The sequence below is a fragment of the Erithacus rubecula genome (genome assembly GCF_903797595.1).
Source record: "Erithacus rubecula genome assembly, chromosome: Z".
In the NCBI taxonomy this organism is placed as follows: domain Eukaryota; kingdom Metazoa; phylum Chordata; class Aves; order Passeriformes; family Muscicapidae; genus Erithacus; species Erithacus rubecula.
In genome coordinates, this window is record NC_136661.1 from 29890868 (window position 1) to 29915310 (window position 24443).

General features: G+C 49.0%; 1 protein-coding gene across 1 annotated transcript; it reads right to left on the reverse strand.

Moving 5' to 3' along the window:
- Positions 1–685: 685 nt before the first annotated feature.
- Positions 686–23060, reverse strand: PSTPIP2 (proline-serine-threonine phosphatase interacting protein 2). The gene is made up of 15 exons (XM_079330374.1): positions 22979–23060; positions 14769–14869; positions 13046–13123; positions 12030–12064; positions 10515–10621; positions 9792–9854; positions 8231–8329; positions 7419–7464; positions 6981–7060; positions 5179–5277; positions 4593–4689; positions 4212–4293; positions 3523–3557; positions 3164–3221; positions 686–2637 (listed from the first exon to the last, which is right to left on the reverse strand). The coding sequence occupies exons 1-14, from the start codon at positions 23009–23011 to the stop codon at positions 3172–3174; spliced, it is 1005 nt and encodes a 334-aa protein (XP_079186500.1). The 5' UTR covers positions 23012–23060; the 3' UTR covers positions 686–2637; positions 3164–3171.
- Between the last annotated feature and the right edge of the window lie 1383 nt (positions 23061–24443).

The window sequence follows — 24443 nt, forward strand, 5'->3', positions numbered from 1 at the left end:
TGGCACCCAGCCACCCCCAGGGAGCCACAGGTGGAGCAGGGCACAGATCCCAGTGGGAGCAGGAGCTGCTTCTCCCCCTGCCCAGGAGGATGAGCAGAGCCCAGGGACACTTTGCATGTCACAGACCAGTTAATGGCCTTCAACAAGCAGTGTTCTCTCCATGGGACTTAGGGCTTGAGAAGTCTCTATGATACAAGTGTGACCTGGAATTTGTAGTATCTGTATATTTGTATTTGTAGGAAAGATAAACTGCACGTGAGTGTAGGGGGAAACCTTCCCCAGCACCCCGATTTTGGGATTGCTTCTGTACTTTTAGTAAGTGTGTAAGCCAAGTTTTAGCCTCACTGGGGACCTCTATATCCAGAAAAGCCCAACAGCAACTGCTGTGCTCAGTGGAAAAATCCCAGGAAATAAACCATGCAAGTTTTTGCAGAGCAGACATTCTTCCAGGGCAAACAGCCCTGCATGGTCTGCAGTTCATGGCTAATCATAGGCACTTCTCATGCCATTCCCTTTTGGGATGTTTTCTCCCACTGTTGTGCTGGTATTGAGCAAGGTCTGAAATAAAGGCTCAGCAAGGATGTGATCTTGTAGGAGAGATTAGATTGTTTTGCATGGATCCCAACACAAAGTAAACATGACAACTTCAAAAAAGAACACGTGCTCAGAACACAAGACTCAAAACTTATTTTTCAAAATATGTATTTATAGAATTGAAACTACAGCAGGCTCCTTCAGAAGAGTATTTGTATCTTTGGTCTTTCAGAAATAAATAGGACAGCTGATTCCTTGGCATGTGCACTCTGCACAGCTCACTGTGAGGCAGCAGGGCAGATGTTACAGCTCAGTGTCATCTTCCCCACACAAGCAAATTCAGTAAAAACCCCAAGGACTGGTGAGCTGAGGCACATGCTGAAGCCATGCAGATTCAATTTGAAAAAACACTGTGAAAACAGCAGATCCTGTTGCTCCAGGTTAGTGACCTGGCCCCAGGCTTAGACAGGTAAAGTGTGTTTATCCCCATGTGCTGTGTCCCTGTATCCAGTGTCATAAGGCAGAGAGGAGCAGTGAGGCAGCACTGCACACAGGGACATCAGAGAGACCAGCAGCCCTGAGGCACGTAAGCTTCTGAATCAAAGCCACAATCATATCTGTATCTGTGGGAACAGCAAGGGCAGGAACTTTCAGGAGATGTGGTCAGGAAACAAGTTTCACGGCTCCAGCTGTAAAGTTTGTTTCCAGTGGTGCATAGTCAGAACAAGTTCCAAAGTTTAGAGAGTCACATAAGTTAATTAAATCATAGAATCAGAGAATACCAGGATGGTTTGGGTTGGGAGGGACCTTAAAGACCACCTAGTTCTGATGCCTTAAGATTTTAGCTTTTATATTTTTAATATATTTGTAATCCTACAATTCTTTAGTGTATAACTCTAAACTCCATACAGAGTGTTAGTTACTGCTTTCCTATTTTGGTCAGCCAAAACAACTCCTCTCTAGGGAATCAAGGGAATTTGGGAATCAACCTTACCAGGAGATGTAAACACAAGTGAGTTGGTAGGGCAGCAAACTTGGGGTAAATGATTTCATTACCTGAAACTGTAATTGGAAGATTAACCCCCAATATGCAAATGGCTCAAACTTACACAATTATGAAAACCATGGCCCATTGTCCATTTTTTGGGTGTAGCCCCTGGGGGGAGCTTCATCTGCCCCAAATGTACCTGAAGGCCCTTCAATAAATACAACTGCTTTTAATTTTCCTTAATTTTGTCTGCCTTCTGTTTTAGGTAGTCCCAAAAAGGCATCAGTTCCAACTCCCTGCTAGGGGCAGGGACATCTTGCACTAGAGCAGGTTGCTCCAAGCCCCATCCAGCCTGGTCTGCAGAGCTTCTCAGGGACAACCTGACAAACTTTAAAGCTCACAAGACCCTCATCCAGAGAGGTGGTTGGAAAAGCTGAATTAATTCCTTCAGATCCTTCCTGGGACCTCCCAGCAGGCTGGATGTGACACAGGCCCTCCCTGGGTAGATGCAAAATCAGCTTGCAGTGTCAGCACTAAGCTTGGAGTACAGCCACAGCTAAGCCAGAAACGCAGTGAAACTGCTGGTGCCCCTCTAAGTAAGATATCTGAGAGATAAGAGCAAAATTTTACCTAAATGACAGGTTTAATCCCCACTAATGAAAGACTTTAGGAACAGGCAAAAGCCCTTAGGAACAGGCAAAACCTGAGATGTGGGAGGGATGCACATGCCCTGAGCACAAGCCAGCGTGCCCAAAGCATGGTGCAGCACTCCTCTCAGCACACACAACTTCTGAGTTATCTAGAGACAGGGAGGCTCCAGACTTTCTAGATGGCTACACTTTAGAGAAACTTCACATCAAAAACTTCTTCTGACACAGATCACCCCTGTGTCTGGTCGTTTTCTTCCTCTGAGTGTGAAAATCCAGCCAAGGAGGTTGCTGATCAAAGGCACAGATTTTTAGTAAGCGCTTTCTGAATGTACAAATAATTATTGGAGTCCTCAAATATTCTCTTGAAAAGCAGAAGCAGTTCAGCTCTATGTGTCTGTGAATAACTGAAAATACCATCTCTGCTACGCTGGTCACAACAACAGTGTCTTCTGTCTTCTGGAAAACCTAGAGAACAGGATCAACAGTGTCTAAACCACAGCTACAGCTCAGACAAGAGATGGGAGGGCTGACAGGAGCATCACTTCCAGTCAGTCACTTCAAATTGTCATTCCTTAATCAATACCCTTTATTTCTCCACTGTCCCTCTGTGTAACTTCATCTCATATTAAATCCTTACTTATAGAATCTCAGAATGGTTTGGGTTAGAATGGACCATCAGGACCATCTCATTCCAATCCCCCTGCCCTGGGCAGGGACACCTGCCACTATCCCAGGTTGCTCCAAGCCCTGTCTAACCTGGCCTGGGTGTCCCTGGAACACTTCCAGAGAGGAGGCAGTCCCAGCTTTTCTGGGCAGCCTGTGCCAGGGCCTCACCACCCTCACTGGGGAGAATTTCTCCTTCTAGCTCATCCAAATCTAGCCTCTCCTGGTATAAACCACTCCTCCTTGTCATATTACTATCTGCCCTAGTAAAAAATCCCTCCCCCTCTTTCTTTTAAGCCCCATTTGTTCATCAAGAGTGGGTACTTACTGTGACTGCTAGAAATGTACCAAGCTGTAGCCATCAACTGTGGCATAATCAGGCTCCCCTGAAACAAAGAGCACAAAAAAAAAAAAATCCCCTCAGGTTTCCCATGAGAAGGGCTCATTATGTGACTCTAAAGAGAGCAGAAGCACCACACACTGGCCATCCATGCTAAAGGGATGGCATGCAAGAGTGAGGCTCAAGCCAGGCTGGGTGAGATGGGGGTGTTCACTTGGAGAAGGCTCCAGGGAGACCTTAGAGCTCCTTCCAGTGCCTGAGGGGGGTCCAAGGGAGCTGGGAAGGGACTTTTGGCAAGGGCTGATAGCTCGCAGTGTGGCCAGAAATCCCATGAAGCAGTAACTCACCTGGTGCAGTGGTCGGGGTGGGCAGGGGTCCCCTCCTGCACAGAAGGAAACACAGAGCTGAGGATCTGCTGGCTAAGGGACTCTCTTTGCCCTGGTTCTGCACCCCCCAGCTGCCAGGACAAGAGGATTGGCCAGCCTGGGCTTTATGGAGACCTGACATGGCAAGTCATAGTGGGCTCACCACCCACAGCCCACTTGGCAAACATGGGAGGTGAACCTGACACAGTGGGGGAGAGGAAAAAATAACCAGAAAGCACTGACTTGGGGAAAAAATCACAAGTGAGCCTCAGGGCATGCCTTTGTGCATGCCTCTGCCCAGAGTGAGACATCAGGAAACCACAACTGGACATGACTCCTCTGTCAGTGTGGCAGCCAAAGTGGCAATTATTCATCCTTAGCATGAGTCCCGGCCCCTGTCATCATCCTGCCCCTGACAGAAAAACCCTTCATCCTGTCCTCCCTGCCCAGCTTTGTCCCACAAGAGTGAATCCAGCCCTGCAGTTCCTCCCTCCACCCACAAATGCTTTTAACTCTCCTCACACCACACCAAGAGCCAGGCAAGCAAATATTTTCCTCTAATACCCTCAAGTCAAGCTTCCAACTGACTGAAAGGAAAAAAATGTGCCTGTTTTGGGGGAGCAAGCATCATTTGCAATAGCAATTGCAGTTGTACATGTTACACACCTTACCTTGATATAGGTACAGGAGCTGGACTTCTTGCAGGAGTCACATTTCTCTGGGCATTATAGTAGTTTTCATAAACAACAGGAGCTAGGAAAAGTTGACAGTAGTAAAGTACAAGCCTCTTACAGACATAAAATACCTGCTAAACCAACATTCAGCTGCTAAGTCTTTCTCCTCTCTGAGAAAATGCCTGATCAGGAAATTAAAAAACGTGGCTGTGATCTCCAGGGGCTGTCAAAAGTGGCAGAAACTTGTGCTGCATGGCAACAAATTAAATGCAAAATTGGTATTTTTCTGCACACAAAATGATGCTGACCAGAGCAGCCAGCTCCATGGGGAGCACAGAGCAGGCAGCACTACTTTCTGAGATTCTACTAGGCTCTTACCTGGAGCCAAACTTCCAGTTTTGCGCAAATTTACGAAGAAATCAACATCCTTCTCAATGCTGCACATTTCTAAACTCTTGCGGATTTCCTCATACTTCTGCAAAAGGAGAATAAAGTGCATTTGTATACATCAGGTAAAAAAAAGAGGCTTTTTCCCAATTGCTTAGCACACACAGGGTGAAAGCCCAGTATTCACACAAACCCCAGAGTCAGGGGAATCACAGAATCACAGAATCCCAGAATAGTTTGGGAAGGAACTTTAAAGCTCATCCCAATCCACCCCTTGCCACCTTCCACTTGCTCCCAGCCCTGTCCAACCTTGTCTTGGACATTTCCAGGGATGAGGCAACCATAGTTTCTCTGGGCAGCCTGTGCCAGGGCCTCACCATCCTCTAAAAATGTGGGAATCCCAGAGGAAACCTCATTTGGAAGAGTTTTGGCCAGTCCTTCTGCTTGCCCGCTCATGTCTGTGGTCAATCAAAGCCACAGCCCAACTCGGGTGTAACACAACTTAGTGCCCACGAAAACAAACTGGGCTCTGCTTATGCAGAAAAATGAAGATTTTAATTTGAAAAAGTTGAGGTACCTCATCATTCTGGACACAGCCCAGGGAGAGCTGGTTGACATGGAGCCAGAGGGCATTACGGAAATAGTTGATCCTCTCGCACTCCTGCGTCTCGAAGAACTGAAACAACACAGACAAAACTGCCCATAACATCTTTGAAACCAGGGCAAATCTCTTTGGTCCTGATTGCTCCTCACCCCCACGTGCCACAGCAAAGCTAACTGCCCTGAGCAGCTGGTGTTGGTCTTCTGCAGGAAACAAGGAAGCCGTGAGTCCTCCGGCTTGTCCAGAGGAGAAGTGATCCCTCTATGCAACCACGTAATTCAAAGGTGAGCACTGAGTTGGAAAATCTGCAAGACTAATGTGGAGGGGACCACCCAGCATGTTTATACCTCTAGGGAGACCAAGCCAGCTTCCTAAGGGCAGCAGAGGTTCCCAAGGTACCCTGTGCTGCTGTGGTCCCAGCCCACTTCCCTTACACAGGTACCCTTAAATCACAGAATCATTTTGGTTGGAAAAGCCCTCTAAGATCATCAAATCCCACCATTACTCCTGCACTGCCAAGACCACCACTAACACATTCCCCCACATGTATGTGTTTTTTTAACATTTCCATGTTCCAGACATGAAGCAATAAAAAAAGCACAAGGAATGTATGAAAACAGAGGTGTATTGACTGGTTGGTATTCTTGCTCTTTTTGCCCAGCCCTCTTCCAAAAGTTTAAACCCTTTTGAAATCAGCTGTCTGGTACACCTCAATTTCACAAGTGTTTACTCATTTCCATGAACATCCACACTTGCTATCACTTACAACCTTTGCAGCACATAGAGAGGAAAACTTCCACACCATCCATCTGCAAAAGTAAAACTGCTGCTTTCCACTCCCCACCACAGAATCATTAGGGTTGGAAAAGCTGCCTAAGAACATCAAGTCCAACCACTAACCCAGCACTGCCAAGCCACCACTAAACTGTGTCCTATCCTAGAGGCTTCCAGAGAAGACTCCAAAAGCACACCAGCACAGAAACACCCACACAAAACACACCATGCACACCATACAAAACAGCAAATTCCAGTTCAAAAGGGAAGAGTAGAATAGCAGCCTGAAGAAAGGCGACTTGGAAGGGGTCAGCACAGCTGGGAATGGGAAAACTGGTTGCAAGCCTGAAGTGGATCTGGGATAAAATCTGTCTTTGCAGTCTCTATCCACCCCCCAGACACACATCAGAGGCCAGCAGCAGAGCAGCTGCTCAGCCCTCTTGCTACCAGCCTGGAATTCCCCAGCATGTGCTGGAAATCCCTGCTGGACCTCACTTCCCTGTGATACACCCACTCAGATGGGTTCCCACACTGCTGAATGGTCTGTGAGAAACAAGGTGAGGAGCCCTTGGCACAGGGTGGAGATGGCTTCACCAGCACCTCCAGCCACTGCTGAAAAGTCATGTAAAGCCCTCCAGAGTTTCACAGTCTCCCAGGTGTTAAGGCTCCAGGACATACTGTCTGGAGCCACTGAGTATCCAGAGCAAACAGCTCACAGCTATTCAAGATGACAGCCACACACATGCAAGCAGTCAGTGGGCAAAAAGGTCACCACCTGGACTCTGTCAATTTTAGAAGGTGGTGGGGAAATAAAAATAACAAAATAAGAGCATAAACCTTAAAGCAGTGGGGCCTTGAATCCAGAAGCCACACAGAGGGTTAGCTGCAATACATTCACTGCCAGGGGAATACACAGATAGAAAAACCTGCACAGTCCCTGAGCCCTGCAGGACTGCAAACCCAGAGGACCATGCTGCCATGTGGAGATGTTTAGGGGCATTTACCTCACAAGCTTTGATGTGCTCATTCTGCCACTCTTCCCGGATCTTCTCCATTGTGGTCACACTCTGCTGGTAACTCCTGTCTGCAAGATAAATCATATTTTGGCTGAAAGTGTCTCTGCCCATGGCAGTGGGGTTGGAATGAGATGACCCTTAAGGTCCTTTCCAACCCTTGATTCTGTGACTCCATGATTAACATTCATTTAAAAATGCCTTTGCTAGAAGGTAATTCTAGGGCTGAAAAGGCTCGGAGATCAGGGATAAAGCAGAAGGACATGGCTTTGGTGGGGCCATGCAGGCTTTTCCAGGAAAGTTGCCCACTGCCACTGTGATTCTGAAGAGTCATGCCTGACCCAAAAGCTGGAGCACACCAAGGCTACACAACCCCCTGCCCCTGGAAACACTCCCTTCACCCTCCCAACATGGCATTTCCACACTCACCAGTGTCCTCCAGTGCTGATTTTGTCTGAGCCAGCTTCAGGAACAGCTGCCAAAAACAGGAGAAACAAGAAAAGTGGAGAAGAGGCTGAGTGCATCATTAGTGGCACTGCAGCCCCACTGGGGAACATCACCAACCACTCATCTCACCCCAAAACCCAGAGCTGGGAGAAGAGCTATGGGGCAGGAGAGCTGCAAGAAAAGACATCCCTTTCCCTCTTTCTGCCATGACCACCTGTTAGTGACTGACTTCTTTTTTTCTCTGCCTTCAGAGTCAGGATTGAAGCATGAGAGAAAGGATTTTTGTGTTTGGACTCAGTTGTTTATTAATTCTTATCTAAAGCCCAGTGACTGCTACAGAACTTGTAGATAACAAGATAAAAATGACAAAACAGAGCTATATCTCACTTGTTATAAGGTCTTTTAAGGCCTAACTATCCAATTAAAAGCTAACATCTGTATTATTTATATTTTTGACCCAATGACCTGCGACCCACCCTGCGAGATTTTCTATCCAACCAAAAACTACTAGCTAAAACCAAAAAGAAGAAGGAACAAGAAGGAAGACCCAGTGCCCCAGAACCTCCATCTGGTCCCATACCCATTACTACATCCCAAAACCCCAAATTCCGAACCCTTCACCACGTGACATCACACACCTCCATTCTAACCACACACACGATTTTAACCCCACCACTCAAATCTGGCAGCCCTCTCCAAGGCCTCCAGTCAAAATCAGCATTCTGGGGGGTCAGTGCCTGGAAGCACAGGAGGTTCAAGCCTCCCAGGCTGCAGCAGGCACCCATCTGCCCTACCTTCTCCTGCTGCTTCTGCGTGACCAGGTTGGCGTTGCGGTGCACAGCCTGCTCCGCCTCGTCCTTGTCGCGGCAGCGCTGCTCGTACAGACGCTTGGCCTGGTGCCACGGTGGGAGAGCAAAACCAGTGAGAGCCCAGCTCAGAAACACAGTTTAAGAGGGGGGAAAACAGAAAAATAAAATGCATGCAATACTAAAAAAGAAAATAAACACGGACAGTCAGAATACGATGTGATACTTTGTTAGTTCGGGTGGCGGTAGCAGTGCAGATGAAGCAGCCTTGTGGAAACAGTGATCCTGTAGAAAGTTCTAGTAGCTCTTGTCCTCTGGAAACCAGTGGGCAAGGGCTACCTTGGTGTTCTAAATCTTAAGGGTTTTTTAGATAGGAAATGCTTGGCTCCTCCCCTGGCTGGAGCATCTCCCAGTGGGATGATGTAATGTTATCAGTCATGCACTGGGACTCAATGGCCCATTAACAGGAGATATATCCCTGGAGGAAGGATGGGTCACAGAAAATATAAAGATGACTGCCCCACCTTGTTTTAACAGATGGCCCCTTAGCAGAGGATATCTCCCACAGAGATAAGAATCACTGCCCCACCTGGTTTCAGCAGATGGTGATGGAACACAAACTTTGTAGATAGGATACATACATACATTATAACCTAGGACACCTAGGACACAGGCATCCCCCAGAGCCAGACACAGATACCCCTCGAGGAGAGGCCTTGGAAAAGCTCAACCTGGGAGGAACAGGCTGCCTGCAGAGCAGGGAATGGCACAAAAGGTTCCCTGCAGCTTGGGAAAAGCCTTGCAAGGCAGACTGCTCTTGGATTGGGGTGAAAAGCTCCTGGCGAACAAAGCCATGGGCATGCCCAGAGAAGGGCTGGGGAATGGGCAACAGCACAGGTCTGATGAGGAGCAGCTGAGGGAGCTGGGAAAGGGGTTCAGCCTGGAGAAAATGAGGCTCAAGGGTGACTTTGTGGCACTGCACAACTCCCTGACAGGAGGGGACAGCTGGGGGAGTCGGGCTCTGCTCCAGGGAACAGGGATGAGACAAGAGGAAGTGGCCTCAAGTTGCATCAGAGGAGGTTTAAAGCATTTATTCAGAAAAACTTCTTCCCAGAAAGGGTTTTCATGCCCTTTGGCATGCCATGGGAACAAGCTGCCCAGGGCAGTGGTGCAGTCACTATCCATGGAAGTGTTCCAAAAAGGTGTGGATGTGGCACTTGGGGAGATGGGTTAGTGGTGGGCTTGGCAGTACTGGGCAAATGGTTGGACTCAAATATCTTAGAGGGCTTTTCCAACCTGAACAATTCCCTGATTCTAAGCCATTTCTACCCAACCCTGCAAGGCTACCACTGGCCATGTCTTTGGCATGCTCTTCACTGTTTCTGAGCTCACCCTGCACTCCACTCACACAGACACAGCCTCAAGAGTCACAGCAGAGGAGCAAACCCCTCTCATTCTTAGCCTATCCTAGTGCTCTGTGTGTGTGTGTGTGTGTGTGTGTGAGCAGCACTAACCCACATGGCAAGAAACAGCAGCACGTTTGCTTTACCTCCATGGTCTTCTTGTACTGGAGATTCCTGTTTTTGTGAATTGCCTCCATTATCAGCTCTATCTGTGAAGACAAGAGACCTGGGGTCAGCACATCACTGAGCTCCAGGACACACTGTGAGGCTTAGAAGAGGAAGAGCCACAGACCACACTGAGATGTGTTTAAAGACCTACATCCACCCAAATCACCTTCACAGAACTCATGTTTTGTGCTTCTGCCTAAGCCTTGAATTGTGTATGCAAGGGAGATCTATGAACAAAATCCTAGCAATGTACAGTCCTGTATCACCTCCACAGACCCTGGCAAAATTGAGAAGCACACTCCCCTCTGCTAGATCCAAACCAGTCCCTGCAGTCCAAACCAGTCCTAGCAGTTTTCCCTGGTTTTCCTGACAAAGGAATCTCAAGCCAGAAGATGTTAAAAGGCTTGGCCATTTTAGCAGCTGCTATGGAGATCACACAGCAGTATAAACAAATGCCTTAGGAACATTCCAGTGCTGTGGCTGGCCCCAAAAAGCCCACAAAGAAGACGTGGAAGTGAGAAGAAGGAAGTTGGAGGTTACTACACAGTTCAACACAGTTACAACACATAGGAAGGAGCTCAGCACTTCCCAGCAGCACAGGCAGTGGGGGAGTGGAAGGGGCTGGCACATGGCATGAGACAGCAGGGGGATCAGCCCCTTGCTGGGGCAGGACCAGCCCCCTGCAGGAAGGCACATCTGACCTTTTTCCGATGCAGCTTTTGCTTTTCCCTGAAATCCTCCATCTTCTTTGCTTCCTCCCGAAGGGTTTGTGCCAGCTGGATGTGACCTTGTCCCACATTATCTATCTCTGCAAAGAGAAAATAAATTCAATATTAATATATATATATTCCTAAAGAGACTGTTTCTCAAGTCAGCTTAGAATGCATCACACATCCCCTCTCAGAAATGTGATAAATTCCCAGCTTGTTTGAAGCAGCCTCCAAGCAGTGCTCACCAGTGTAAGGATCAGTCCTGCTGGGACCTGCTCCCCAGTTTGAGAAAGCTCTCCCCTTCATGCAGGTAAATCTGGGCATGTTTCAACACATTGCATTGCCCCAGGCCAGCAGGCAACAACTACAGGCATAGAAAAAGGAAGGCTAAAGCAATCTCAGGCTCCTCTTGCTGAAGGTAAATAGCCACACTGTGAAACACACCCCAGCAAGTCCAAGGGAGCAGAGCCAAATGGCAGCTCCTGATTCAACCCCCAAAGCTGCTTCAAACCCACAGCTGTGAACTGTCAGCAATGGTGAGGGCAGAGCTGTGCTAGGGAAGTCCACAGGGCAGCAAAGAAACCTGGATTGGGCAAGGGATGGACTGGGCACAGGATAGCAGAGTGCTGACCTCAAGATGCTGTCTGAGGGTACTATGGCAGGATGTGACACATGACAAGCTACAGTGGCCAAAGCACCATCCTTTAGATGCCCCAATTACAATCACACAATCATTTAGGTTGGAAAAGCCCTCTTAAGATCATCAAGTTCTCCCCCAGCATTGACAGGGCCAGCACTAACCCATGTCCCCAAATGTCACATTCACAAGGCTTTTAAATCCCTCCAGGGATGAGGACTCCACCACTGCCCCAAGCAGCTATGCCTGGGCTGGATAACTCTTTCCAAGAAAAAACATCCCTAATATCCAATCTGTCCCGGCCCAGCCTGAGGCTGTTCCCTCTCCTCCTGTCCCTGTTCCCTGGGATAAGATCCCAAATCCCCCCGGCTGTCCCCTCCTGTCAGGAGCTGTGCAGAGCCACAAGGTCCCCCCTGAGCCTCCTTTTCTCCAGGCTGAGCCCCTTCCCAGCTCCCTCAGCCTCTCCTGGGGCTCCAGCCCCTTCCCCAGCTCCGTTCCTGCCCTGGACATGCTCCAGCCCCTCGGGGTCTCTCTTGTCCTGAGGGGTCCAGAGCTGCCCCCAGGTTTGAGGTATGAGTTACAATGTCCAACAAACTCCAGATGAGCTTCCCATGCTCAGCTTCCTGTGTACAACATAAACACATTCAGACCTGAAAACCCAAAATCCCAAAATGCTGCCCTGCAGTCTCCTGTCCCACGTCCTGTCTCACTTTGTCCCAAACCCCACACACTGGGGTGAACCAGCCCAGCAGTATGCCTGGCCTCAGCACTGCACAGCTTTGGAGATTCCTCTGCTATTTTCTCCCCAAGCAGTTGCCTTCAGGTTTTAGTGCTGCCAAGTGTCCTGGCAAACACCAAGAATTACTTACGCTGCTTGAAAACGTCGAGGGATCTCTTCAGTGTGCTGGAAAATACAGGCAGGGCATTAAAAAGGGTGGAAAAGCACAGTCAGGCACAGGCATCAGCAGAGCACCTCTTCCAAAACTGAGCTCATTCAACAATGGCAAAAGTATCTTCAAAACACATTTATTTATCCTCTTAGTACCTCCAGCTCTTTCCCCTCTCAGCAGATATAACACAGTTCACCTGGTTTGGCACCTACTTTACATCTTTCTGAACACTGGATGCTATTAAAAATTCAAAGTTTCAGGACAAATGCTTCCAGCAACCTCCCAAAACCATAATTTGAAACAAATGAACAATTTCAACATGGTTGGAAAAGTAGGGAGCTTTTCTCTCTATTAATATTGCATAGTAAAGACATCAGAAACATTTTAAGTGACACCTCAATATGAAACTGTAAATAAATGAACAATGGTGTGTTTGCCAGTAGTTGGAAAAGCAGGGAGCTTTTCTCCCTGTTAGTTTTGCATAGTAAAGATGTCAGAAATATTTAAAGTGACACCTCAATATTAAACTGTAAGTAAATGACCAGGGCATTTGTAAAGTATGGAAACAAAAGAGGTAGCAGGAGGCACTGAGGGTCACTTGGGAAGTGGGGTAAAGTGTGGTGGCCACAGCATGATGAGCTCTGAAGATTTGCATGGTTTGAGCCAAGGAAGTACCTGCACTTCCCTCTGGCTACAAAACCTGCCCAGAGGTAACCCAAGGTCTCATGATCCTCAGCATTCTGCTGACCCACCAGCCCACACCACCCTGAGCATCCACAGTGCTCTGGTTAATCTGTGGCCAAGGGGAACTTGGTGGGCTCCAAATAAAGCAAATTAGAACCCTGGGCACTGCTCATGCATGAGAATGATTCAGCTCATCTTCTGAACATCACAATCACATTTCACATTTCAATTCTGTTTTGTCTCACAGCTTCCTTCCTTCTCTTCCCCCTTCACTGCTTCAGGGATATCCATAAAAGCAGGTGTGAACTTACTTCAGCTCTGTCTGCCCACAGGGCTTCTTCTTTGACAAGTTAATGAGCTCCTTGCCATATTTTTCTTCTATAATTGCTCTGTTGAGGAAAGAGAGAAACCAAAGAAAGAAATCATCTGATTGGGTTGGAAGGGACCTGAAAGCTCATCCAGTTCCACCCCCTGCCATGGGCAGGGACACTTTCCACTGTCCCAGGCTGCTCCAAGCCCCATCCAGCCTGGCCTTGGACACTGCCAGGGATGCAGGGGCAGCCACAGCTGCTCTGGGCACCCTGTGCCACAGAGAGTTCTACCACCCTCACAGCCAAGAATTCCTCCCCAGTACCCCATCTAACCCTGCCCTCTGTCAATCTGTGGCAGCAAGTACCCTCTGTACCCATTCCCCATTCCCTTAGGGAGAGCACATGAAGAAGAGACCAAATCTTGTGAGGTGACATAAATAACACCTTTGAGAGACCATATTATCTCCCCCTCTTGGAAGAAAGGAAGGAGGAAAAGAGAGCCCATGTGTTGCAGAGTAAGAGCAAACAGTTCTTGCAGCTCCTTTGAAATCACCACAGAACCAGGGCTGGACTTGCTTGGTCAAACATAATTCTCTCCATCTGGGCAACCCTAGGTGTCTGTGGAAAGGAACAAGTACTGCTAGAGGCTGCCATTAGAACATCTACTGGATAAAACAAGTAACTTTCTAAAATGCCTTAACTCCTAACACAGGTGGAGACCCCTGTGTTTCTGGAGTTTGGCCATGAAATTCAGCTACCTTAACTCTAAAAACTCCAGAAGCTAATAGGGAAATTGAAAAAAATATGTATTATAGATTGATTCTTTTTTTCTACCTAACAACATTCCCATTAGCTTTGTTTGAGACAAAACATCCAGCAGGCACATTCTCCACAGCTGGAACTGTGTAACTGGATAACTGGGACAAGTCCAGGTCCAGCCTCTGATCTCCTGGCTAGGCACTCCAGTGGCAATCTACACCTCCTTTGAGACCAAAGAGGGCACAGGAGGCTTTTGGCACTCTCTGCACTGCCACAGATGAGTGAGACTTGATTCTCAGGGTCCAGTTCCTCATGGAAGGCCCAAATTTTCCTGGAACATGGAATTATAGCCTGGACAGATGTAGGTGCATTAGACTCTTTTAAGTGCAGGTCTCCTCCTCTTCATGCTCATTCTGTTTGTTCCAGGATGCTCTGTACTGAGCCATGCAGTCAGAGGTTGATTTTCTCCAGTTAAATTAATGTCATTACCAAAATTATCAATTTTTTTTCCAATTAGTGTCATTACCAAAATGATGTTAATTCAATGTAATGTACATGTTCCACGTGTTCTACAACGCTCCTCATATTTAGCCAGTGCTAACCAGGTGGCAAAACCTTAAAGGCAAAATACATGGCCAGATCATCACAGCTGTTTTTGCAGCCACAGAACATCTGCTTAGGTAATCACTGATTAATAATGGCAGCACCTAACCTTGACACTTTTTAACACTGAATCTGTGGGATGTAGATAACATACAGAGACAAAGATAGGACAAAGCCATGGCACTCCTAGGCCAAAATCTTTTAACCTCATCTTCTGCAAGGTAAGCAGCAAGGTGAACTTAATGGGAGAGCATTTTAACATCAGTTAAACACGGCAGAAGTCAAAGTGGGGACAGCAGGAGAAGGAGCAGTGCCACAGCACCACTTCCAGGCTCCACTGTCAGAGCACAAAGCTCCCTACCTTTCCTTCAGGAAGTCCTCAAACTCTTTGCAGTTCTTCCTGCCATCATTCAGATGCTGAATGATGCTGTCGTAGCCAACTGTGCTGGTCAGATCCGTGCTCTGGAAACACAGGAACAGCAATCATGACCTTGCCAGTGCAATCCATGGCCACTGCCACCTCCTGAGGTTTGACAGGCCATGCTCAGCAGCAGCAAGTGTGCAAGGGCCTCTTTATGAAACAAAATCTTTTCTTTTAGGGGTGGGAGAGACTCCAGAATGAGAACAATGGTGGCTAGTTGAGACAAGGTACATCTGTGCCACTCACTGACTTCTGAAAGGTCAGTGTTTTGTTCCAAATTATTCTTTAAAAACATATATTGCACTGATGCATGAAGGAAAAGGAAATGGAGAACGAAAAAGAAAAAGAAAAAGAAAAAGAAAAAGAAAAAGAAAAAGAAAAAGAAAAAGAAAAAAAAAAAGAAAAAGAAAAAGAAAAAGAAAAAGAAAAAGAAAAAGAAAAAGAAAAGAAAAGAAAAAGAGAGAGAAAAAATAAAAGAAAAAGAAAAAGAAAAAGAAAAAGAAAAAGAAAAAGAAGAAAAATGGAAAAATTAAAAAGTGATAAAGTGAAAAAATAAAAAAATAAAAAAATAAAAAAATAAAAAAATAAAAAAATAAAAGATGTAGCAATGATGTAGGCTGACTTACTCTACTCCCTTTTTTTCCCCACTCCTATGCAAGGCTGCAGAAAAGGGAACAATAGCAGGAACAGGTATGAAGCTCAGCAAAAGGAAACAAAAGCCACAAAAAGTTATCAAGAAACCTGAAGAGGATAGTGGCAGGATGGAGAGACTCAGGAAATGGTTCAAAGCCAGGTTGAGAGCAGGCAGAGACCTGGCACAGAAGTGAGGGCAGCAGAAGAGGGGATTTCTCAAGAGTTTGTTCCTGGTGCAATAAAGGAGAAGGAACAAGGCTGGTATTTGTGATAAAGGAAGAGTTTAACTAGGTGGAATTCCCTATTTAGGTTCTTGACTGTGATTGACCAGAAAGCAAGAAGTGAAGGGGGGATGTGGTGGAGTGGGACTGGCAGAAAATCCAGAGGCATGCCAGATCTGCATGGGAAGACAGGACTGTGCAGCAGAACCTAAGCAGGAGCCAAACTTCCTTCACAAAGTACAAAATGAGGTTAGTACTGATAAACCCACAACCAGCTCTCAGCTCATGGTGTCTGTGAAAAGCAAACACTGCACTGGAATCAGGCTTCACTCCATTGCAAAACACAGGAACAGCCTAACTTGGATTCCTGTCCCACTTTCAAAGGAACAAAGTGGATGTAAAGCACAGCTGCTGGTCACTGAAGCCCAGGCAGGAGGGAGGGTCAGAGCCCATCACTGCACATCCACAGGCTCCTGCATCCTGCTCTGCTGCCTGGCACTCCTGGGCTCAGGGGAAAACTGGAAGTATCCATCAATAATGTGCACTAAGCTCCTTGTTTTATCACTCTTCCTCCTACAGTAGAAGGGTTAAATTCCAGTGTGTGTTTCCTAAGCACCCAAGGCTGTAACAGACCTCAGGGTGCAAGGGTTACATGGAACACAGAACCACACAATTGTTTAAGTTGGAAAAGCCCTCTGAGATCATCGAGTTTAAATGTTCCCCAGCACTGCCAAGCCAATCACCTTGCCACATCCCCAAGTGCCACATTTATATGGCTTTTAAATTCTTCCATGTGAGTTTTCCATGGGAGGAGCTCCCAGCCCAGATGGAGCTGGGCAGGGTTGTATGGTGCCAAATCAGCCTTTGCAGAAACCTTCTGGGCAGGTCTGGCACAGAAAGAGTCAAAAGGACGAGCATGACTGGGAGTGTTCAGCCTGAAGAAGGCTCCAGGGAGAGCTCAGAGCCCCTGGCAGGGCCTGAAGGGGCTCCAGGAGAGCTGCACAGGGACTGGGGACAAGGCAGGGACAGGACACAGGCAATGGCTCCCAGTGCCAGAGGGCAGGGCTGGCTGGGATATTGGGGAGGAATTGCTGGCTGGGAGGGTGGGCAGGGCTGGCACAGGGTGCCCAGAGCAGCTGTGGCTGCCCCTGCATCCCTGGCAGTGCCCAAGGCCAGGCTGGATGGGAATTGGAGCAGCCTGGGACAGTGGAAGGTGTCCCTGCCCATGGTAGGAGATGGAATTGGAAGGTCTTGAGGGTCTCTTTCAACCCAAACCATTCTGGGATTCTGTGACTGCAAAGGCAGGGCTGGAAACAGCAATGGAAGAGGAAGTGCAACACAGCAAGCACAGAGCCATGGGCCAGAGGAGAATATTTACAACCCTAATAAACTAACCCAAAGGCAGGTGTGCAGGATGGGGAATTGCACCAAGCCCTGCCCACACAGAGCATAAGGATCTCTCCTGCCTTCTCCAGCACAAATCTGCCCTGGTCCTCCCTGGGCAGAGCTGAGGCCACGTGCTCTTTAGAGGACAGCCCATGGAAACTGCAAACAGATGATTTCAAGGTGACAAAGCAGCACCTGATGCTTCCCGAGCTCGCAGGACATGCAGCCCCCCCCTTCCTGATCTGCTGCCTGGATTTGCACCCAATGGACTCAATAATGAGAAGGAGTTCGTGTGCTGCTTGTGATGTTTTGTTTTGAGGTTTCAGCCAAAAGACAGGATAAAATGCTCTTCTGGGGATGTGAGAGCACATCATGATCCTGTCTGACTCACCAAGCTGATGAGCTTGATACTTCCATCTTCTACCCCACTTTACATGGAAAACCCCTGCAAACACACAGCCCGTGAAGCAAATGGCATTGGAGAGACACAGAGACATAGAAAAGTTCAAATTAGAAAAATCCTCTAAGGCCATTAAGTCCAACCACTCCCCAGCATTGCCCAGCCCACCACTAATTCACCTCCCCACCTGCCACATCCACAAAAATCCCTCTGGGGCTGGGGGCTCCACCAATGCCCCAAGCAGCCTGTTTCTAGGATTAATAACCCTTGTCATGAGGAAATTTTCCCTGATATCCAATCCACTTGACACAGCCTGGGGCTGTCCCCTCTCCTCCTGTCCCTGTTCCCAGAGCCTGTCCCATGTGCCCAGGTGTCACATCCACGTGGCTTTTAAACACCTCCAGGGATGGGGACTCACCACTGCCCCAAGCAGCTGTTCCAGGGCTGGGAAACTCTTTCAGTGAAGAAATTGTCCCTAAAATCCAATCCAAACTTCCCCATGCTCAGCCTGAGGCCGTTCTCTCTCCTCCTGTCCCTGTTCCCTGGGGTAAGATCCCAAATCCCCCCGGCTGTCCCCTCCTGTCAGGAGCTGTGCAGAGCCACAAGGTCCCCCCTGAGCCTCCTTTTCTCCAGGCTGAGCCCCTTCCCAGCTCCCTCAGCCTCTCCTGGGGCTCCAGCCCCTTCCCCAGCTCCGTTCCTGCCCTGGACACGCTCCAGCCCCTCGGGGTCTCTCTTGTCCTGAGGGTTCCAGAGTGTCCCCAGCACTGGAGTGTCCCAGCAGTGCCAGCACAGGGACAGGCACTGCCCTGGGGCTGTGTCACACCCTGGGACAGCCCAGGGGCCACTGGCCTCTTGTCCCCTGGGCACTCTGGGCTCATGTCCATCCCTGTCCCAGCCCAGGCCTTTCCCAAAGGGCCTTTCCAGCCCCTCTGCCCCAGCCAGAGCTGCTGGGGTTGGAGAGATTCAAGTGCAAGACCTGGCACTTGTTCTTGTTGAACCTCACAACTTTGGGCTCAGCCCATGGATCCAGATCCCCTTGCAGAGCCTTCCTGCCCTCCATCAGTCTGTCCCAACCTTCCCAAACCTAAAGGTTTGGGGCACTGCACTTGTTCATGGACCATCTATTGAAAGATCTATATTTATTCCAAGCTCTCATTATATTTTCTCAGCCTCGTTTGTTAGAGAAAGGCACCAGAAGGCAGTGAAAATTTTAGTAGTCAAAAACACTGTGCAGCTGTAGCTGGCTGTGCTGTCCTTGTTCACAGACCTAAAATCTCTGTCCTGCAGAAGCAGTTGAGACAAAGAGAAATGCAGATGCTGGTGCCTGCAGGAGGCAGGGTGAGAAGAGGCTGCACAAGGCTGTGGTTCCTCCCCACCCCATATCCAGCAGGGTGGAACAGAACAGACAAAACTCATTGCAGGGAGGAAAAGGCTTCAGTGCAAATCCACCCACCTGGCACCAGCACCCTGCAAAAAGCAGCTTTTTGGTTAATAATTTTCCATTTGAAGTCTCCTTCCCCTAGGCAAACACCTTCCCTGCTCATCCCAGAGACACCAAAAGCAATGGACCATTCTGCCTTGATGCAATGATTTCTTCCCACAAATCCCACCTTGTTCCTTTGAAACAAGGACCTGGGGATTTCACAATGCTGCTGCTAAGTTCCACCAAGCCAGTCCCCATTTAGAGAAGGACAAACAGGGGAAAGGGGAAGTGAAACAGCCACCACCAGTCAGCAGCAGGGAATAAAGCCAGGAACCCAGGGCTGCATCCCCCCAGCCCCAGGCTGTTTTAGCAGCATCACTAAACACTCTGCAGGGAGCAGAGCACTGCCTCATTGAAGGCAAAATGACCAAAATTCCATTCCCCAAGTCACAACCTGTTAGCCCACAGATCAGAATTAGAGTGGCTCTTAGCATTATTGTCATTTCTATTTTGACCAAGTGGTTTTACAGCACCAAACTGCACTGATGAGACCCAAGGCTGTTGGGTTACCTGAAATAGGCACAAGAACAGGCTTGTGGAGAACAAGGCATGTGCTAAGAAAGTGCAAAAAAGTGAAGGAAAAAACCCTTGCACAGTGAAAGAAGAACAGATTGCAAAAAACAAATGAAAGCAAAATGTCAGGCTTGCCCAACTTGTGGCAATCACTACAGACAGGGCAAGAGCAAACAAACACGAGCTTTGGGGTATTTTTGTTTTTGCATAGCTACTTCACAGGCAGGCAGGATGCACAGCCTGTGGGAGTTGGAGCATGCAGGGCAAAAAAATGTTCAGCTTTGGGCATGTCTGGACTTCAGTGCCTGAGAAAGCAGGAGGTGCAGTGGGGTGCCAGAGAGGAAATATCTTTATTTAAGAAGATTTATCATCCTATATTGAGACCCAAGAGCATAAGCAAACCTCAGTGCAGAGAGCCAAGTGGCCCTGTGTTTTCCCAACAGAGCACATCAGGAATATCACACCACCAGCTCCAGCAGGGAACAGGAGCCAGTGCAAAAGCAGACACAGCACCCCTAAAGGAACCAGAAGTGTTGGGGTTTAAAACACAATCAGTCCCCAGGAAAGGCTGGAAGTGCAGTCCTGCTACCCTGACAGAGCAAAGGGAGAGCTGCAGCTTAGCCTACAATTACAGAATCCAAGAATGGTTTAGTTGGAAGGGACCTTAAACCTCATCCCATTCCACCTTTGCCATGGCAGGGACACCTTCCACTGTCCCAAGTTGTTCCAAGCCCTGTCCAACCTGGCCTTTGACACTGCCAGGGATGCAGGGGCAGCCACAGCTGCTCTGGCACCCTGTGCCAGGGCCTGCCCACCCTCACCATTACCATCCCATCCCCACAAAGAAATCTGGAGGTCATCACTCACAACCAGTCATATTTCAAAGCTGGAAGATCTGACAGCAAAACTAGTCTAGGTTTTGAGACTTTGAACATTTTTTTAGTCTTTGTCCCATTAGTTGGACCATATATCCCCTGGAGTGCTCCCAAAGTCTTCTCCTTCTCAACAGGCTTTTCTAACCACTGAAAAATTTGGTCCCATCACATTAACATACATTTTTCCCAATATTTAGGGATTCTGCAGGTAGATTGGGATGATGTGATAATTGCGGAGGGGGAGCAAAAGACATGGACATTTTGTTGGACCAGCAAATCTGAAGCTGAGCCAGCATCACCTCTAGAGAACAATGTGTGGCAAGCATCTGCCACCTGGATCATGCAGCAGTGGCCTTTTTGGTCTCACCTTGTCTGAGAGGTGAAGAACCTACAGAAGATCAAAGTTGTGCCTCACCAAGTCTTTGTAATGATGGGACAAGGAATGATGGTTTTAAAATAAAATATGGAAAATTTATATTAAATATAAGGAAGGAATTGTTTGGATTGTTTATGACTGAGGGTATTAAAACACTGGCACAGGTTACCCACACAAGCTGTGGCTACACCATCCCTGGAAGTGTTCCAGCCCAGGCTGGACAGGGCATAGAGCAACCTGGTCTCATGGAAGGCATCCCTGACCATAGCAGGGTGGTGGACTAGATGATTTGTAAGGTCTTTCCCAACCCAAACTGCTCTATGCTTCTATGATTCTAAGAAATCACTTGCTTCAGCAAAGACTTCTCCTTCTATTTTTGCCTTACGCAAAGCAATCTAAGAGGAAAATTGCAGGAGGAAGTGTGTGCACACTCACAGCACTCAGCAGCAGGTGGAAGCTGGATATGCAGCCCCCCCACAAATCTTGTCTTGGCTTTTTTCTTCCTACCCTTACTCACCCCTCCTCCCCAGCCCTCACAGCTGATGCACAGTCACCAGTACATGGTGTGGCAGCTGCCTGGGGTGGTACCTGCCTTTTCCATGGGCCCAACGACAGCAGAAGGGCTCAGTCTCTCCACTGAGTCACATCTATCACGTTCCCATCCAACCTCCACACCAGCTGCCTGCCCCAGGCACGTTTCCTTGGTCAGGGGACTTGGAGCACACAGGCTTCAGAAAGGGCAAGACTGAGGAAAAATTCCTGGCACCACCCGTGGTTTGGGGCTCAGCAAGGGACAGGGATTATTCAGGAAATAGATGTGGTCAAGCAGGGGTGAGCACCCCACACAACACCCCAGATCCTCCTTGTCTTGGGAGCTGGAGGCTGTTCCTGCCCTGGTGTTTTCTCCCACTGAGCCCCCTCCTTCAGGATCCTCCTTCAAAAAGCACCACACCACTGCTGGAGAGGAACAAACCAGACAGAAATAGCCAAAGTCAGCCCTGAGGTGAGAAACTCTTCTTCAATCCAAAGTGCCACTGAGGCACCACAAACCCTGTCAACTCAGCCTTTCTGGCATCACAGTTATTCCCCCAGCCCAGGGGTGCTGCCACCCCCCTCAAAACCTCCCCTCTGCACATCTGCAGAGCAAAGGGAGCACAGTGGAAAAACTGTGTGTAACAAATGGCTGGGAAGCAGCTGCCAGATGCAAAGTTGGCTTTATTCTCCACAACAGGTTTGACACCTGTGTGGGATTTACAAATTTGACAATGCTATGCCAGTTAACTCTTTAATGATGCTGGGTGAGGATGGTGCTCTGCACTTACTCCTCAACACTCAAGAGTCTCAAACCTGGTGCCAGCTCTTCCTGGGCCTGTGCTTCTCTCCTACAACCTACAAGATGGGAGCTGTTTCCAGACAACATCTGGGAAACCCCAATCATCATTCACAGATGAGGATTTTCAGCCCCAAAAGACCAAATTTGGTAATTTACTTCCTGGTTGCCAATACCTAGAACGAAGATCCACCACATGAGGAACCAAGTAGCCACAGAGCTGAAGCTTTGCAGCAGATATGTGGGTTTCCTGCACTTCTTCTTTTATAAAAGCATAATTCAGACTGAAAAGAATAAATTGTGGTTTTCCCTGAACTGTAGGTTTTCCTCCCTGGTTCAACAGCTGGCAAGAGCACCACACCAAGTGACTTGCTCCTAGCCCAGGATTAGCTCCACATCAATAAAACATTTTTCACCATGGTGTCTCCAAGTAGTTCACCAATGGCAAATTAATGGTATCAAATGCTTCAGCCTGGCACTGACCTCCTCCAGCAAGGCAGCAGCCACTAGCTGGGATTATTTTGGCTGCAAGGAGCAGGCTGTAAAGCCACACCTCTCAAGATATGCATGGTGGGCAGCACCTGTTGGGGATCACAGAATCCCAGAATGGTTTGGGGTGGAAAAGACCTTGAAGCCCATCTCATTCCACCCCCTATCGTGGGCAGGGACACCTTCCACTATCCCAGGTTGCTCCAAGCCCCGTCCAACCTGGCCTTGGACACTGCCAGGGATGGGACAGCCACACCTTCCCTGGGAAACCTTTGCCAGTGTTCTATCGACCCAGAGCATTCAGCAGTGTCACCCCACGGCCGCGATCGTTGGCTTTGGAGCCAACTCTAACCAGAGAGCAGTGATCCCTCCATCTCCAGCTGTGCTCCCCGGCTCCGGCTGGCTGTGCCCTCGCTGTTTCAGTCCCGCCGTGCTCCCACTCACCCAGAAGTGGTCCCTGAACCGCGCCTCTCGCATCCTGCTGCCGCCGCCGCCGCGCTCCGCCGCTCCCTGCCCGGCCCTGCCCGGCCCGCAGTCTCCTCCCACGCACGGCTGCTCCCGCCCCGGATCCCGGGACGTGCTGGGGACATGGGAGGGACCGGCGGGGAAAGGGGGCTCGGGGTCAGCGCGGCCCGGGACAAACCCACCCGTGAGGGCCGATCCCGCCGAGCCGCACGGCTTTCCCGGGAGAACGCGGAGCGGGAGCGCCGCCGAGCCCACTGCAGTACCCTGCCCGCCCGGCTCGGAGCTTCAGGAGTATTTTGGGAAAGTTTCATGGAATCATAGAATCGCGCAGGTTGCAAAAGCCCTCCAAGGTCATCGACCATTCACCCATACTGCCAAACCCACATTAACCCAGGTCCCACGCATCCACAGGACTTTGTAATCCAAGGATGAAGTCTTCACTGCTGCTCTGGGGAGCCTGTGCTAGGGCAGGAAAACTCTGCAAGTGAAGAAATTTTCCTATAATCAAGTCTATCCCAGCACAGCTGTCGCCTGCCCTGTCCCTGGAGCAGAACCCGACCCCCCCGGCTGTCCCCTCCTGTCAGGAGCTGTGCAGAGCCCCAAGGTCCCCCTGAGCCTCTTTTTCCCCAGGCTGAGCCCCCCAGCTGCTCCTGAACACACGCAGCCCTCCTCACACACACACACATTTATTAGGGACCATTGCCTGACACAAGGCACTGTGTGGAGATCGAACTGTGTGCTGAAATGCCTCAGTCACACCCACCACACTCAATTTCTGCCTCTGCTTGAACACAGGGACAGCAAGAACACCCCAGTAATGTAAAAAAGGGCATTTTTAAGTTACTGAACTAAGTCTACTCCATTGTAACCTGAGGCTGATTTAGGCAGACTAACCCTGTGCATAGGTTGCCTCCTGATACGAGATGACAAACTGCCACCACGAATCCACACCATCAAGCACCCAAACGGGCTCTAAGAGAGCTGGAGAGGGACTTTGGACCTGGGCAGAGAGAACAGAACAAGGAGGCGTGTCTTCCCCGTGAGAGAGGGATAGATGGGATGTTGGAAAGAGACTTCCCAGAGACCGCGGTGAGGCTGGGGGTGCCCAGAGCTGCTGCAGCTCCCCAGCCCTGGCAGTGTCCAAGGCCAGGCTGCGTGGGGCTTGGAGCAGCCTGGGAGCAGCCTGGGAGCAGGCGTCCTGCCCACGGCAGCAGGAGGATGGAGATGATCTTTAAGGTCCCTTCCAGCCCAAACCATTCTGGGATTCTGTGACCCACCCCCTGGCCAGGGCAGCCCATGGAATCACTTAGGATCTGTGACATCCTCCAAAAACCTTGACGCGCTGACCTTCACTCTGACCCAACTGGATGCATTAGTACATGGCGCTTCTAAGAGGAAGTTACCACCTTCCTGCATCAGAGCAGCAAGATGGCAGAAACCAGAA